Here is a 17,602-nt window from a genome sequence, read left to right on the forward strand (position 1 = left end):
GGTGAAACTTGTCACATATTATGTCCTAATATTTTTTTCCAGGATTTCTCTCAATTATAGTGATTTAGGTAAATGATGCATCATTTGTCTGAACTCTGTAGTGATGTCATGTAGTGTGATCCAGGATTAAATTAAACAATTAGTTTTTAAACCAGTGTTGTTTTGTAAGTTTAGTGTTTTGTTAATTTACACATACTAAACCATAGAGACATTTGAAACCTGCTGTTCATGAGGATGCTAGTTAAAATCCCGGTTCTGTTGTTTATGTTTTCTGTAGCACACAAAACCAACAACAGCAGCAACAAGAAGCACAGCAGGAACACTCAGACCAACGATGAGTCCAACAGGTGCAACTGTGAGTTGTGCTGTCTGACCTGCAGGTGAGAAACAGGTGTGAGGTGTCAGCTGTCAGGTGGGTGATGAGTGAAGAACAGAACAGGCTGCAGTTCAACAGGAGGCTAGTATGAATCCTGACTCTGTGGTTGTTTATGTTTTCTGTAGATCAAAAATCCAACAACAGCAGCAACAAGAAGCAAAGCAGAAACTGAAAGACCGACGATCAGTCCAACAGATCCATCCTCTGTGCCTCCTCCTGTCTGACCTGCAGGTGAGAAACAGGTGTGAGGTGTCAGCTGTCAGGTAGGTGATGAGTGAAGAACAGAACAGAATCCATTTCCTCTTCAAACTGCTGTCAGACATTATCTACTGCACTCTGATCACATCACTCAGACCAGCTGCTTTCTACAAAGTCTCATCAACAACATCTTTAGAAACAAACATCAACAACCAGGAAGCAGCTTCACCTCTGATCACACACACACTCAACTCTACTCACTCACCTGAAACAGTCAGGCTGACAGTGTTGATGCTCTCCCATGAAGTTGTCCCTCCATTGAAGATATTACAATTGTATGATCCATCATCAGCAGTCGTCACATTTTTCAGAACCAGAGACACGTCTCCATTATTCATCTTCCTGTCCTGCAGATCCACCCGGTTCTTAAAAGACACATGCTGCTCTTCTGGATCCAGCTGCTCATCCCGGAACAGAAGCACATATTCCTTCCCCAGGTCAGCTCTGTTCCACTTCACAGCTCTGATGGTTTTGTCGGATGGAACTCGACATGGTAGAACTACGTCCTGTCCAGACTTCGCTGTAACAGTGTTCTGGGCTGAAAAAGGAAACAACACAGAGCAGAGAGGTTAAAGGTCAAAGTACAGCTGTTCACTTCTACAGCAGCCAATCTGAGTGAGGATCAGTGACCAGTGAACCCCACTGAACCAAAGAAGAGGAAAAAAAACCCCCAAACTTCTTGTACTTTATTTTAGAAGAAAGTCGCCAAACCTTTGAAGCTGTAAGTCAGATCAGACTCCTGTTATATACAAGCAGTTTTCAGTTTTCTCATGGTAGTCTGGCTTCCTCCCACAGTCCAGAGACATGCAGTTAGTTGTAGTGGTGGGCGATATGACGATATATATCGTCTGGACGATAGAAAAGTGTCTATCGTGCCATTTGTCTTCCATTGTTTCTATCGTTTCTAACCCTAATTTTATAAATTCTTACATAAAATATATAAATAATCCTATACTGTCATGTTCCTGGGTCTGTTGACCCAGCGTTTTGAGTTTTAGTTTATTTTGATGTTTATGGTTTATTTCTACTTCATTAGGTTATCTAAGCTCATTTGTTTATTTAGATTCCCCTTGTGTCTTCTACCCCTGTGTTTTAGTCTCCTTTTGCCCTTTATGTGTTTCACGCTGCGTGTCTTATGTTGTCAAGGTTATATTGTCTTGTCTGTGTCTCATGTTTCCTGTTTTATTTTGAAGGTTTATGTTCTATGTCAGTGTAGTCAGCTTTGCTTCCTTTGTCTCGTTATGTCAGACCAGTGTCAGCTGTTTCCCCATGTGTTTCCACTTTCCCTAATCACCCTTGTGTGTATTTAGTCTGTGTGTTTCTGTTCATTCCTGGTCAGGTCGTCTGTTGTCCATGCCATGTTCTTCACTCCATGTTTCTAGGTTTCATGTCCAGGTTTTTCATGTTGTTTATTTAGTTCTCACAGTTTAGGTTGATGTTAGTTTACTTCAGTTTTGCCTTGCTTTGTCTTTGTACCTTTTTACCAGCCTTATTAAACGGCTCGCTTTTTGTTAACATTCACGTTTTGCTCCCTGTTCCTTGGAGTCTGCATTTTGGGTCCTTTTTTTCAATTCATACAGTCTGCCCCGCCAGACTGTGACATATACAACCGTTCGGAGCAGGCACATTGCGTTTTCCCTAACTATTTTTAAATCCCTGTAGAACTGGAACCACGTAAGGTAGCGTAATTTTTTTTTTTGCATATGAAACCGTAGGAGTTGTACTTACATCTTATTCCATTAGCTTGCCCTAGGTCACGGTTTCCTTCCACTTTGCAAAAATTAAAAAGCACTTCCAGCAACAAAAACATAATATTCCAGAAACACGCTTTGCTGATCCGATCAGCTGTTCATAACACTTCCTACGCTGGAATAACTCAGCGCGAACTATCGCATGCCTGTCCGAAACCGGAAGTGACGTCATTTTCGCAGAAAATGTAGTTTTCTAGCTTCAAAGCCTATGTTGGTGTTTTTAAAAGTCATGGTTGACTTTATGCTTTTCTGTATCGTTTCTGGGATGCTTAGAAGTCAAATTACACTGTTGGAAATAGTTTATTTTGATGCACATGCTGTGTTTTTGCAAATTTGCATTTATTTATTTTCATTTTTCCTGTAGTATCTCAAAAATAAAACTATGAAGACACTCAAAATAAATTTCTCGTGGTTGGAAACTATTTTGTGCAACTTTTTTGTATTTACAGTTTTGAGGGATAAGCCTCTTAAATTCCTCTAACTAGAAATATATGTAAAAAAACAAAACAAAAACGATTTTCAATTATTTTTTTTTTTTTGTAGTTTATTGCACTTTTTTGCAATTTATGTAGTTACTATGGACTTAATGCATACATATTATTAAAATTTGGGCTATAACGGTTGTATTGATGTATAGCAACTTGAAATGCTCCCACAAATGGCACTACAGCATGTAAAATGTAAAGATAAGCTCTGGCGGACTTGGTTCTATGGTAGGTCTTACAGGGTTAAATAGCCGGTGGCAAATATATTAGTGTTGTCTTCTCACTATACATACTCTTAACTTCATGCAAGAGAAAATAAAGTATAAAAAATGATATTTTCCGCAAAGAAACTCCGTCCTGTGTTTTTGACACTGCTTTACGTGCACCCGGATTTGCGACATGCTTTACGGTAACTCAAAACGAAGACTGCACCCTCTCCACTCGCTGTTTACAGACTGCATACTTTCCAGATGACCACAGGTCAGGTGGTATATCGTGATATATATCGTGATAAATATTTTTTCCATATCACCCAGCACTGGTTAGTTGCATAATAAGTATTAAATCATATATATTAAAGACATTTTTAAGACACAGGAGAATCTGATGATCTGGCTCTTTGGGAAAGAGGAAGAAATAAGCAGATGTGGGCAGCTGGGCGAAGTTTCAGTTCTCAGTGGAGAAGATCATTGCGGTAACACTCACTACAAAAGCATAGAGGATGGGACTGGTTTATTTGTTTGTATGGGGAAAAACAGAAAGGAGTGGGTATTGATAACGTCACCTGTGGCTGCTGTGGAGGTGACAGTAGAACAGAAGCCAGTTGACCTTACAGTTGGGCACTATGTGAAATTTTTCCAACCAACAATCGTCAGTCCAGTAAATGACAATAGGTGACTTTTTGATGGGCGGAGCAACGTAATCATGCACAGACTGATTTGCACATCTAGAATTTATATATTTTGTTTGGAGGGAATATTTTACCTTCTGTTCTTGTTTGTTTCAGTATTAATATGGCTGCTTGTTGGATTATTCATTCATTTATTTATTTGAGCTGCGCCAAATCGCACTAAAGATTTAACTTTACATCTGAGATTTTTTTAAATATTTGCTGGAACAGACATTTAGATTTTGAACCTACTTTTTGTCTAATTTCTTATTTGTTGTTTAGTTGAGTGTGTAAGACAGATAAACACTGGAATGGCCTGGATACATTTGTCCAATTGCCCAAACATATTTGACTTCAAGGAAAGGAGTCATGGGTTTCCACAGGGGACATTTTACCTGGTAACTGGGAGACAAAGAGAGCAAGGAGAGGTTGTTCTGGGTGAGAATACAGCAGTGAGACTGGACCTCGGTGCACAACAGTCTACCAGCTACACCACCTGAGACTCTGCTGAGCTCGCGAATATTGCTTCCTTTATTGGCTCCTTTAGCAGAGGAGACACTGGGAGCATCCTTAATGAAAGGAGAGGGAGAAATGCAGCCACATGATCCCTGAAGACAAACCACCACATCAAATGGCATCTTCAGGACTTTGTAGTTTCACCCACCCCCACATTATGATTATTAATCAGTCTGATTCGCTGAGCTACTCCAAGTCTCCTGCACACCCGTCCTTCGCCTCGTGACGTGTGTCATGGCGGGCAGGGTGATTATGACAGGAGGCTTTATGGTTGTTTGTGTCGTTTATGGGAACGAAGCTCGGGCCTCGGAGTCCTGAGGCAGCTTGTATGTTACTAATGTATTTAATTTTTTAAATACGTGAAAGTTGTTTATAGTAAACAACAGGAATGTTCGCGGCCTGTCGTTATGGCGTAGCCCGACGAGAAAGTGGAAGCTGGAGGAGAGCTCACCTTCAGCGGCCAAAACCACGACGAAGAGGAACAGCAGAGCCCAGCAGAGAGACGGGAGTGTTAGTAAAGCCATTCCCGTTTATCCCGGTACATCCCAAACACTAACACACTCTATGGAATTCGATGATTTTTCACTTTAACAATGGAGTAAACCCGTAGGCGCGTCCACTGACTGACCGGAAACACCGGAAACACTGTTGGTACGTACCAACAGTGTTTCCGGTCTTCTTCTTCTTCTCCTCCTACATTTTTTTTTTTTTTTTTTTCATTCTTTGCACAAATTTACAAACTCTCATTGGGAGACAACATTGGTGCAACAACATCTTGAAAGAGTAAGAAAACAAAAGAAATAGGAAAAAACTAACAAAACCCCCCCTAAAAAAACAATATAAATATGTGAAGGCCATTCTTATGACATTTAACAATTTTCTTTCTGTGAACACTTTAACATAAATGCGGATTACTTGGTACAACAAAAGAAACACATTCATTAAAAGGATAGAAACTGGGTCACATTTTCACATATCAAAGCAGCATCTTTACATGAATCCTTCAGTAATTCTAAAGATGAGAAAAAATACTTTAATTCAATCTTCAACGCACTTAGGGAAGGTCTTTTATTTTGCCATTTACACTTATGGATGTGGTATTTGCCCATAATTATTAGAATAGTTTTATTGGTGTTTATAAGTTTATATAAGTTCATTTAATATTCACTCTTCTGTCAGTTTGGGCCATCCCACCTTCTAGTGACATCATCCGGTTAGTAAGGTGGGCAGTTTAATGTCGGATGAGCAGTGTTGGTCTGGAGGTGGTGCACTGATTCCTGGGGAATGTTATGTGTGCGTAAATGACAAGTAAGTATTGACCGGTGTTGTATTTTGCCTTTGTTTGTGTCAGTACTGTAGTATCTTTACCATTTAGGAGCTAATGTAGTCCATAGTTGGAGCGGTAGGCCACGCATGCAACGCGTGAGTTCACCCTCATTTCATATGCTAATTTATGTTGTTAGCTTACCCCGGTTCAGCTTTGTTGACGCATGTACGGTCGCTCGTATGTCCATAACATCTTTAGAAACAAACATCAACAACCAGGAAGCAGCTTCACCTCTGATCACACACACACTCAACTCTACTCACTCACCTGAAACAGTCAGGCTGACAGTGTTGATGCTCTCCCATGAAGTTGTCCCTCCGCTGAATATTTTACAATTGTATGATCCATCATCAGCAGTCGTCACATTTTTCAGAACCAGAGACACGTCTCCATTATTCATATTCCTGTCCTGCAGATCCACCCGGTTCTTAAAAGATGGATGCTGGTTTTCTGGATCCAGCCGCTCATCCCGGTACAAAAGCACATAATTATCTCCCAGGTCAGCTCTGATCCACTTCACAGCTCTGATGGTTTTGTCGGATGGAACTCGACATGGTAGAACTACGTCCTGTCCAGACTTCGCTGTAACAGTGTTCTGGGCTGAAAAAGGAAACAACACAGAGCAGAGAGGTTAAAGGTCAAAGTACAGCTGTTCACTTCTACAGCAGCCAATCAGAGTGAGGATCAGTGACCAGTGAACCCCACTGAACCAAAGAAGAGGAAAAAAACCCCCCCAAACTTCTTGTACTTTATTTTAGAAGAAAGTCGCCAAACCTTTGAAGCTGTAAGTCAGATCAGACTCCTGTTATATACAAGCAGTTTTCAGTTTTCTCATGGTAGTCTGGCTTCCTCCCACAGTCCAGAGACATGCAGTTAGTTGTAGTGGTGGGCGATATGACGATATATATCGTGTGGACGATAGAAAAGTGTCTATCGTGCCATTTGTCTTCTATTGTTTCTATCGTTTCTAACCCTAATTTTATAAATTCTTACATAAAATATATAAATAACCCTATGCAACCGTTCGGAGCAGGCACATTGCGTTTTGCCTAACTATTTTTAAATCCCTGTAGAACTGGAACCACGCAAGGTAGCGCAATAATTTTTTCTTGCATATGAAACCGTAGGAGTTGTACTTACATCTTATTCCATTAGCTTGCCCTAGGTCACGGTTTCCTTCCACTTTGCAAAAATTAAAAAGCACTTCCAGCAACAAAAACATAATATTCCAGAAACACGCTTTGCCGATCCGATCAGCTGTTCATAACACTTCCTACGTTGGAATAACTCAGCCGAACTATCGCATGCCTGTCCGAAACCGGAAGTGACGTCATTTTCGCAGAAAATGTAGTTTTCTAGCTTCAAAGCCTATGTTGGTGTTTTTAAAAGTCATGTTTGACTTTATGCTTTTCTGTATAGTTTCTGGGATGCTTAGAAGTCAAATTACACTGTTGGAAATAGTTTATTTTGATGCACATGCTGTGTTTTTGCAAATTTGCATTTATTTATTTTCATTTTTCCTGTAGTATCTCAAAAATAAAACTATGAAGACACTCAAAATAAATTTCTCGTGGTTGGAAACTATTTTGTGCAACTTTTTTGTATTTACAGTTTTGAGGGATAAGCCTCTTAAATTTCTCTAACTAGAAACATATGTAAAAAACAAAACAAAAACGATTTTCAATTTTTTTGTAGTTTATTGCACTTTTTTGCAATTTATGTAGTTACTATGGACTTAATGCATACATATTATTAAAATTTGGGCTATAACGGTTGTATTGATGTATAGCAACTTGAAATGCTCCCACAAATGGCACTACAGCATGTAAAATGTAAAGATAAGCTCTGGCGGACTTGGTTCTATGGTAGGTCTTACAGGGTTAAATAGCCGGTGGCAAATATATTAGTGTTGTCTTCTCACTATACATACTCTTAACTTCATGCAAGAGAAAATAAAGTATAAAAAAAATGATATTTTTTGCAAAGAAACTCCGTCTTGTGTTTTTGACACTGCTTTACGTGCACCCGGATTTGCGACATGCTTTACGGTAACTCAAAACAAAGACTGCACCCTCTCCACTCGCTGTTTACAGACTGCATACTTTCCAGATGGCCACAGGTCAGGTGGTATATCGTGATATATATCGTTATCGTGATATAAAATAATTCATATCGTGATAAATATTTTTTCCATATCGCCCAGCACTAGTTAGTTGCATAATAAGTATTAAATCATATATATTAAAGACATTTTTAAGACACAGGAGAATCTGATGATCTGGCTCTTTGGGAAAGAGGAAGAAATAAGCAGATGTGGGCAGCTGGGCGAAGTTTCAGTTCTCAGTGGAGAAGATCATTGCGGTAACACTCACTACAAAAGCATAAAGGATGGGATTGGTTTATTTGTTTGTATGGGGAAAAACAGAAAGGAGTGGGTATTGATAAGGTCACGTGTGGCTGCTGTGGAGGTGACAGTAGAACAGAAGCCAGTTGACCTTACAGTTGGGCACTATGTGAAATTTTTCCAACCAACAATCATCAGTCCAGTAAATGACAATAGGTGACTTTTTTTTATAGGTGGAGCAACGTAATCATGCACAGACTGATTTGCACATCTAGAATTTATATATTTTGTTTGGAGGGAATATTTTACCTTCTGTTCTTGTTTGTTTCAGTATTAATATGGCTGCTTGTTGGATTATTCATTCATTCATATATTTATTTGAGCTGCGCCAAATCGCACTAAAGATTTAACTTTACATCTGAGATTTTTTTAAATGTTTGCTGGAACAGACATTTAGATTTTGAACCTACTTTTTGTCTAATTTCTTATTTGTTGTTTAGTTGAGTGTGTAAGACAGATAAACACTGGAATGGCCTGGATACATTTGTCCAATTGTCCAACCTTATTTGCCCTCAATGAAAGAGTCATGGGTTTCCACAGGGGACATTTTACCGGGTAACTGGGAGACAAAGAGAGCAAGCAGAGGTGGGTGAAAAGGTGAGAATACAGCAGTGAGACTGGACCTCGGTGCACAACAGTCTACCAGCTACACCACCTGAGACTCTGCTGAGCTCGCGAATATTGCTTCCTTCATTGGCTCCTTTAGCAGAGGAGACACTGGGAGCATCCTTAATGAAAGGAGAGGGGGAAATGAAGCTACATGATTCCTGAAAACAAACCACCACATCAAATGGCATCTTCAGGACTTTGTAGTTTCACCCACCCCCACATTATAATTATTAATCAGTCTGATTCGCTGAGCTACTCCAAATCTCCTGCACACCCGTCCTTCGCCTCGTGACGTGTGTCATGGCGGGCAGGGTGATTATGACAGGAGGCGGCTTTCTGTTTGTTTGTGTCGTTTATGGGAACGAAGCTCGGGCCTCGGAGTCCTGAGGCAGCTTGTACGTTACTAATGTATTTAATTTTTTAAATACGTGAAAGTTGTTTATAGTAAACAACAGGAACGTTCGCGGCCTGTCGTTATGGCGTAGCCCGACGAGAAAGTGGAAGCTGGAGGAGAGCTCACCTTCAGCGGCCAAAACCACGACGAAGAGGAACAGCAGAGCCCAGCAGAGAGACGGGAGTGTTAGTAAAGCCATTCCCGTTTATCCCGGAACATCCCAAACACTAACACACTCTATGGAATTCGATGATTTTTCACTTTAACAATGGAGTAAACCCGTAGGCGCGTCCACTGACTGACCGGAAACACCGGAAACACTGTTGGTACGTACCAACAGTGTTTCCGGTTTTCTTCTTCTTCTCCTCCTACATTTTTTTTTTTTTCATTCTTTGCACAAATTTACAAACTCTCATTGGAAGACAACATTGGTGCAACAACATCTTGAAAGAGTAAGAAAACAAAATGAATAGGAAAAAAACTAACAAAAAACCCCTAAAAAACAATATAAATATGTGAAGGCCATTCTTATGACATTTAACAATTTTCTTTCTGTGAACACTTTAACATAAATGCGGATTACTTGGTACAACAAAAGAAACACATTCATTAAAAGGATAGAAACTGGGTCACATTTTCACATATCAAAGCAGCATCTTTACATGAATCCTTCAGTAATTCTAAAGATGAGAAAAAATACTTTAATTCAATCTTCAACGCACTTAGGGAAGGTCTTTTATTTTTCCATTTACACTTATGGATGTGGTATTTGCCCATAATTATTACCATATTGTGAAGCATGGCAAGTTCCTTAGATGGAACATCATTATTGTATAAAACCTGTGTTAGAGTCAGTATGGTCATCCCATCTATTCTTACACTCGACCAGTTTACCAAATCCTGCCAGAAGTCAGTCGTTACTGAGCAGGAAAAAAACAAATGATCAATACTTTCATTTTGTAAACAAAGTCCACATGACTCCACCTCAAACCCAAACCTTTTTCTAAGCATTTCTGCTGCTGGGTAATATCCATTAATTATTTTAAATTGCATTTCTTTGACTTTGTCGTGGGAAAGGCCATTTCAAAAAATGTTATTTTAACATTACTCCCTTTTAATTTTGTGTTACTGTTAAAATCCTGAAATAATAAATTTTTAAATATTTTGTTTATGATTTTATTATTACACTTTTTATTAGTTAAAGGAATGTGATTTAGCTATAAAGAAGGTAAACTAATTTGTCCCTTAGAGTAATATAAATAGCCTTGTATCAAACTTAACAGAGGTAAGGAGATCACATTACAGCCCTTGTTATATTCTCTAAGGGGACACTGAATGTTAAACTTGGCATTGAAAACACCCATTGGGAGAAACTGCCCCTTCTCATCAAGCAAATCTGTTATAAAGATGATGTTTTTTTCATTCCACTCTATAATGAATAATGACTTTCTATTAATTGTAATGTACAGTGGCCCCCTAGAGACAAAGCATGTACAAACTCCAAAACACTTACAAATTCCAAATAGCACGCACAAACTCCAAAACATACGGAAGCGTAGAGCTGCCACCCAGGCTAAAGAAAAATAGAAGTATATCACGTTATAACGTGAAAAGTTTATTGTTCTAACAAGATACTTTTCATGTTTGTACAATATACTATCATGTTTGTACAATAAACTTTTGACGTTTGAACAATATAATATGACGTTATTACAATATGCATAATTATCACGTTCGTACAATATAAATATTATATTGTACGAGAACGCGAGTACGTACTCGCGTACTTGAGAAAGAGAAACGGCCTAGGTAACAAAAGCTCAACACTGCCCCTAGCGTCCTGGAGCACTTCCGTTGTGTTTTGGAGTTTGCATGTGTTTTGTATTTTGCATGTGTTTTGGGGTTTGCATGTGTTTTGTATTTTGTAAGTGTTTTGTATTTTGCATGTGTTTTGGGGTTTGCATGTGTTTTGTATTTTGTACGTATTTTGTATTTTGCATGTGTTTTGGGGTTTGCATGTGTTTTGTATTTTGCATGTGTTTTGGAGTTTGCATGTGTTTTGTATTTTGTAAGTGTTTTGGGGTTTGCATGTGTTTTGTATTTTGCATGTGTTTTGTATTTTGCATGTGTTTTGTATTTTGTAAGTGTTTTGGAGTTTGCATGTGTTTTGGATTTTGTACGTGTTTTGAGGTTTGCATGTGTTTTGGATTTTGCATGTGTTTTGGAGTTTGTAAGTTTTGGAGTTTGCATGTGTTTTGTGTTTTGTAAGTGTTTTGGAGTTTGCATGTGTTTTGTATTTTGTAAGTGTTTTGAGGTTTGCATGTGTTTTGTATTTTGTAAGTGTTTTGGAGTTTGCATGTGTTTTGTATTTTGTAAGTGTTTTGGAGTTTGCATGTGTTTTGTATTTTGCATGTGTTTTGTATTTTGCATGTGTTTTGTATTTTGCATGTGTTTTGTATTTTGTAAGTGTTTTGAGGTTTGCATGTGTTTTGTGTTTTGTAAGTGTTTTGGAGTTTGCATGTGTTTTGTATTTTGTAAGTGTTTTGAGGTTTGCATGTGTTTTGTATTTTGTAAGTGTTTTGGAGTTTGCATGTGTTTTGTATTTTGTAAGTGTTTTGGGGTTTGCATGTGTTTTGTATTTTGCATGTGTTTTGTATTTTGCATGTGTTTTGTATTTTGTAAGTGTTTTGGAGTTTGCATGTGTTTTGGATTTTGTACGTGTTTTGAGGTTTGCATGTGTTTTGGATTTTGCATGTGTTTTGGAGTTTGTAAGTTTTGGAGTTTGCATGTGTTTTGTGTTTTGTAAGTGTTTTGGAGTTTGCATGTGTTTTGTATTTTGTAAGTGTTTTGAGGTTTGCATGTGTTTTGTGTTTTGTAAGTGTTTTGGAGTTTGCATGTGTTTTGTATTTTGTAAGTGTTTTGGAGTTTGCATGTGTTTTGTATTTTGCATGTGTTTTGTATTTTGCATGTGTTTTGTATTTTGTATGTGTTTTGTATTTTGTAAGTGTTTTGCATTTTGTAAGTGTTTTGGATTTTGCATGTGTTTTGGATTTTGTACGTGTTTTGGAGTTTGTGCATGGTATTTGGAATTTGTAAATGTTTTGGGGTTTGTACATGCTTTGTCTCTAGGGGCCACCGTAGGGTAATGGTCCTGTTATTCCACAAGGTGGAGCAATGGGGCGTGAAGTTATGGGCAAAAACCATCTTCAATAAGACAAGACCTGCTTATGATATTCTGACAGTTTCACAGACAACTTCAATATATCAAAATCACATTTCAGGAGAAAATCCAACCCTCCCACCTTTTAAAAAATATTTTTAGGGATACGGAACCATATGGAGGACGGCTTTTATCTTCCTACATTTTACTGGAGGATGGCAAACAACTTTTAGCTGCATTTACCGCCACCCTCTGGATTGGAGTGTGAGTCGGAGCGGCTTTTCAATCTACAGTCTCGGATACACACCTGTCGATCTTAAAAAGCCAAACACTGCCCTATAAATTAAATCCCCCGCATCCCTTTGAAATATGTCTCTTACCCTTAGGTGAACTCTATTTTCCTGCAATTCAGACTTCAATATTTCCCTTTCTCGCTTGTACTTATCGCACTCCAACACTACATGCTCAAACGTCTCCTCTTGTCCACAGAAGTCACAGTTCCCTGTGTTATGTTTGCCCATCTTTTTAAGTGTGCTATTCAAGCCTGTGTGACCAAATCTCACTCTCGAGATTATATCCTCTTCTCTTCTTCTTCTAATCAGAATCAGAATCAGAATACTTTATTGATCCCTAGGGGAAATTATTTTTTCTATTTTTTTATTATTTTTCTAAGGCTTCTTCTACACTGTCCGACTGTTTTCTGTATGCTATAATAATATCTGCCTTTCCCTTCTCTGTCCCATTGTGTCTGCCACTTCTCCTTTTAACTTTACCTTGATTATACTTTTCACCTCACATTTACTGTATTTTATGGTCATACCTACATGACTCCTTCTTGCTGCACCTTTTGCAAACTTATCGGCGTGTTCATTGCCATCAACACTGATATGCGCAGGAATCCATAAGAAATCCACTCCCATCCCTCTGTGTTTTATTCTATACAATAAATGAAGTATCGCAAAAACAATATCTTGCCTAGAGTCTGAAGACACATTACCTATACTCACTAGCGTGCTGCTAGAGTCCGAGCAAACCAAATACCTCCCTATTGGTGCGTCCTCCACCCAGGTCAAAGCCATTAAAATCGCTACAAGCTCCCCAGTATAAACTGCCAAATCATCTGTAATTCGTTTACTCGCCACAAAACTTATGTCTGGGAGAACAAATGCAACACCCATTCTGTTATCCAACAGTTTAGATGCATCAATAAATATCGTCACATGACCGGAGTACTTTCCCACTATATGGTCTTGTACCTGGCTTTTAGTCACCCCTCCTCCCTTTTGTAGCAAATAGAAGTCAGGAATTATTTGGTCATATAACCAAGTTGGCAACACTGACAAGGCTACTGCTGGACTAAGGTCTGTGCCACTAAAGCCCATCTCGTTGACTTCTTTCACAACGGCAACTTCTCCTTTGTCCACTCTATTTTTCTTGTTCTTGGCAAGGCTTAAGTACAATCTGCGCTATATGACTGTCACTATGTCCCTTTAAATTTCCCCAGTAAGTCAAAGCAATTTGACTTCTCCTTAGTTCTAATGGTTGTTCCCCCATTTCCACTTGCAAAGTGGCCACTGGAGTAGTCTTAACACAACACAAAGTTTCTTCCTCTCTTCCAAATTACTCCATCATCAGCAAACACTGCAACCCCCATTGTGTGATCTATATCACCAAACACCTCATTAATCATTATGGAAAACAATACCGGACTAACTATACTGCCTTCTGGAGTGCCATTCTGTACATCATATCTGATCTCTACCTGGAGTTGTATCGCTTACTTTCATTAAAGCATTATTTAACTTTGTTACTGAAAACATGATATAAGATAAGATAAGATGGCCTTTATTAGTCCCACAGGTGGGAAATTTGTTTTGTTACAGCAAAAGTGCAAAGTTATGTAGCAGAAATTAGAAAACACTGGAAAGCAATAAAATACAATAAAATAAAATACTATATACAATAGAATAAAATAGAATAGAATAATATATACAATAGAATAAAATAGAAATACAAATACTATATACAACTGAGTAGGAAAATACAAAAACACAACTTCGTCAGAAGAAGAATTGCACGTATAGCAGTCTTATTGCACATGTGTGGGTTTGTGTGTTTGATCAGCTGCAAAAGTCTTTATTGTAGAGTCTGACAGCAGTGGGGAGGAAAGACCTGCGAAATCTCTCCGTCCCACACCGTGGGTGCCGCAGTCTCCCACTGAAGGAGCTGCTCAGTGCTGTCACAGTCTCATGCATGGGGTGGGAGATGTTGTCCATCAGGGATGACAGCTTAGCCACCATTCTCCTCTCACTCACCACCTCCACTGGGTCCAGAGGGCATCCTAGAACAGAGCTGGCCCTTCGGATCAGCCTGTTCAGTCTCTTCCTGTCCCCAGCAGAGATGCTGCCGCCCCAGCAGACCACACCATAAAAGATGGCTGAGGCCACCACAGAGTCATAGAAGGTCTTCAGGAGTGGGCCCTCCACTCCAAACGACCTGAGTCTCCGAAGCAGGTACAGCCTGCTCTGCCCTTTCCTGTAGAGGGCGTCTGAGTTATGAGTCCAGTCCAGTTTGTTGTTCAGATGAACACCAAGGTACCTGTAGCTGTCCACAGCCTCGATGTCCATACCTTGGATGTTCAGTGGTTGCAGTGGAGGATGCTTGTGCCTGCAGAAGTCTACCACCAGCTCCTTGGTTTTACTAGCGTTGATCTGGAGGTAGTTCAGCTGGCACCAGTCCACAAAGTCCTGAGTCAGTCCTCTGTACTTCTTGTCGTCCCCATCAGTGATGAGGCCGACTATTGCAGAGTCATCAGAGAACTTCTGCAGGAAGCACTGGGTGGAGTTGTGGGAGAAGTCTGCAGTGTAGATGGTGAAGAGGAACGGAGCCAGAACCGTTCCCTGTGGGGCCCCCGTACTGCAGACGACCCTGTCCGACACACAGCCCTGAGTCCTCACATACTGTGGTCGGTCGGTGAGGTAGTCCAAAATCCAGGTAGTGAGGTGATGGTCCCCTCCAGAGTTCTCCAGCTTGTCCTTCAGAACCGTGGGAAGAATAGTGTTAAAGGCACTGGAGAAATCAAAGAACATGATTCTCACAGTGCTCCCAGCGGTTTCCAGGTGAGCGAGGGAACGATGTAGAAGGTGAATGATGGCATCATCCGCTCCAATGCCAGGCTGGTAGGCAAACTGAAGTGGGTCCAGTGATGAGCTCACAAGGCGCCGAAGCTGAGCCAGGACCAGCCGCTCCAGGGTCTTCATCAGGTGGGATGTCAGAGCCACCGGCCTGTAGCTGTTGAGGTCCTTGGGGCGTGAAGTCTTTGGCACTGGAACAACACAGGAAGTTTTCCAGAGCTGTGGGACTCTTCCCAGCCTCAGGCTCAGGTTGAAGAGGTGCTCCATCACACCACACAGTTGGTCCGCGCAGGACCTGACGACCCTCGAGCTGATGCCATCTGGACCCGCTGCCTTCTTGGCTTTAATCCTCCTCAGTTCCCTCCTAACCTGGGTGGTTGAGAGAGACAGGCTGGAGCCTTGTGTTGAGTGTGTATTGGATGCTGTTGTTGGGGGTGGGGAGGAGTGAGCAGGGTGAGTAGAGGAGGTGTGAAGTGTCTGAGGTGTCAGACTGCCTCATGGCTGAATCAAATCTGTTGAAGAAATGATTCAGTTCATTTGCCCACCTCACATCCCTCCCAGGCAGAGAGTTCTGATGTTTGTGGCCTGAGATGGTTCTGAGGCCTCTCCAGACTTCACCAACATTGTTTTGCTGAAGCTGGTTCTCCATCTTCTGCCTGTAGCTGTCCTTCCCATTCCTTATCAGTCCCCTCAGCTCTCTCTGCACCCTTTTCAACTCCTCTTTGTCTCTGGATTTGAAGGCCCTCCTCTTCTGCTTGAGGACAGCTTTAATTTCTGAAGTAATCCAGGGTTTGTTGTTGGAGAAACACCGTACAGTCCTGGTAGGTACGGTGTTATCCACACAGAAATTAATATAGTCAGTAATGCATGTAGTAAGGCTGTCGATGTCCTCTCCGTGGTCGTCACAGATCACCTCCCACACAGTCGACTCAAAACAATCCTTAAGAGCCTCCTCGCTCTCCTCCGACCATCTCTGCACTGTGCGGGTGGCTGGTGGCTCCCTGCGCACTAAGGGCTCATACACAGGGACAAGGTGCACCAGGTTGTGATCAGATCTGCCTAGGGGAGGGAGAGGTGATGAACTGTATGCCTCTTCAGCATTGGCATACAGTAAGTCCAGTGTTTTATTGTCTCTGGTTGGGCAGGTCACATACTGGGTGAAGGTGGGCAGTGTGGAGTCCAGTGAGGCATGATTGAAGTCCCCTGATATTATGAGAAGGGCTCTCGGAGATTGTGTTTGCAGTCTGCTGACCACAGAGTGGAGAGAGTCACAGGCTGCATCCGCGTTGGCCGAGGGGGGGACATACGCTGTTATCGCGATAACATGCGAGAATTCCCGGGGCAGGTAGTACGGACGCATGCTAACGGCTAACAGCTCAATGTCTCTGCTGCAGAGTTGTTCTTTTACAGTGATGTGCCCAGGGTTACACCATCTGTCATTCACAAACACTGCCAGTCCCCCTCCTTTCCTCTTACCGCTCTCTCTCGTCCTGTCCGCTCGCAGCATCTGGAATCCCGGTAGTGTCACGCTCGTGTCCGGAGTTAGCGGTGTTAGCCACGACTCCGTTAGCATCATGATGCTACATTATATTTATCAGACCTTCATATTCCTCATATCTTGTAGGGCCTCCAAATGTTTCCTTTGTGTTTCTTCTCTTCCCCTGATTTCTGCAGTACTTAAATTCTCTTTGCTGTGAACTTTTGCAAATGCTCTTGCCAATAATTCAGCTTTACTCTTATTATCAACTAATATTCATTCATTATCTTTCATTACTGGATAACCATACTCTTTCCTCTTCCCAGACGTTTTTGTCCATACTCTCTCCAAAGGTGTTGATCTCCCCAAAGTATCACAATACTTCCTCCAATATTCCCTCTTAGCTGATTTAACTACCTTTCTTACTTCTGCCTGTTTCCTTTTCTAGTGTATCAGATTCTCAACACACAGTGCTCTTTTCAGCGTTTTAAATGCTTGGATCACAGTTGTACACTCTTGCGTCCACCATGGCACTACCTTTATCCTTTTACTGCCACTTTTCTTTGGGATGGATGCTGTTGCTGCATCAATCACAATCTGATAGTAGACGTTAACTGATCAATGGGTGGTCCAAAATTAACGTCTTTCAATTTCCATTCGCTTAATGTTTTAAACAAACACCAGTTTGCTTCCTCAAACCTCCATTTCCTCTGTCTTTCTTCTCGTGTCACATAAGTGTCTACACAAATATCAATAACTATTGGATAATGATCACTACCAATTGTACTATTTTTACTCTCTTTTACCACTTTCCATGTGCTC

General features: G+C 40.7%; 1 protein-coding gene across 1 annotated transcript in view; it reads right to left on the bottom strand.

Annotated features, from left to right (window-relative positions):
• Positions 1-232: 232 nt before the first annotated feature.
• The window catches only part of LOC109201241 (signal-regulatory protein beta-2), a 58,977-nt gene continuing 41,607 nt past the window's right edge, over positions 233-17,602 (bottom strand). The window contains exons 2-4 of the mRNA XM_025905344.1: positions 5,870-6,202; positions 840-1,172; positions 233-601 (exon numbers count right to left, since the gene is read on the bottom strand). Of these exons, the coding sequence (XP_025761129.1) occupies positions 459-601; positions 840-1,172; positions 5,870-6,202 (809 nt within the window). The 3' untranslated portion in view covers positions 233-458. The remainder of the gene's footprint in view (positions 602-839; positions 1,173-5,869; positions 6,203-17,602) is intronic.

The sequence above is a fragment of the Oreochromis niloticus genome, linkage group LG3, assembly GCF_001858045.2.
Source record: "Oreochromis niloticus isolate F11D_XX linkage group LG3, O_niloticus_UMD_NMBU, whole genome shotgun sequence".
Classification (NCBI taxonomy): domain Eukaryota; kingdom Metazoa; phylum Chordata; class Actinopteri; order Cichliformes; family Cichlidae; genus Oreochromis; species Oreochromis niloticus.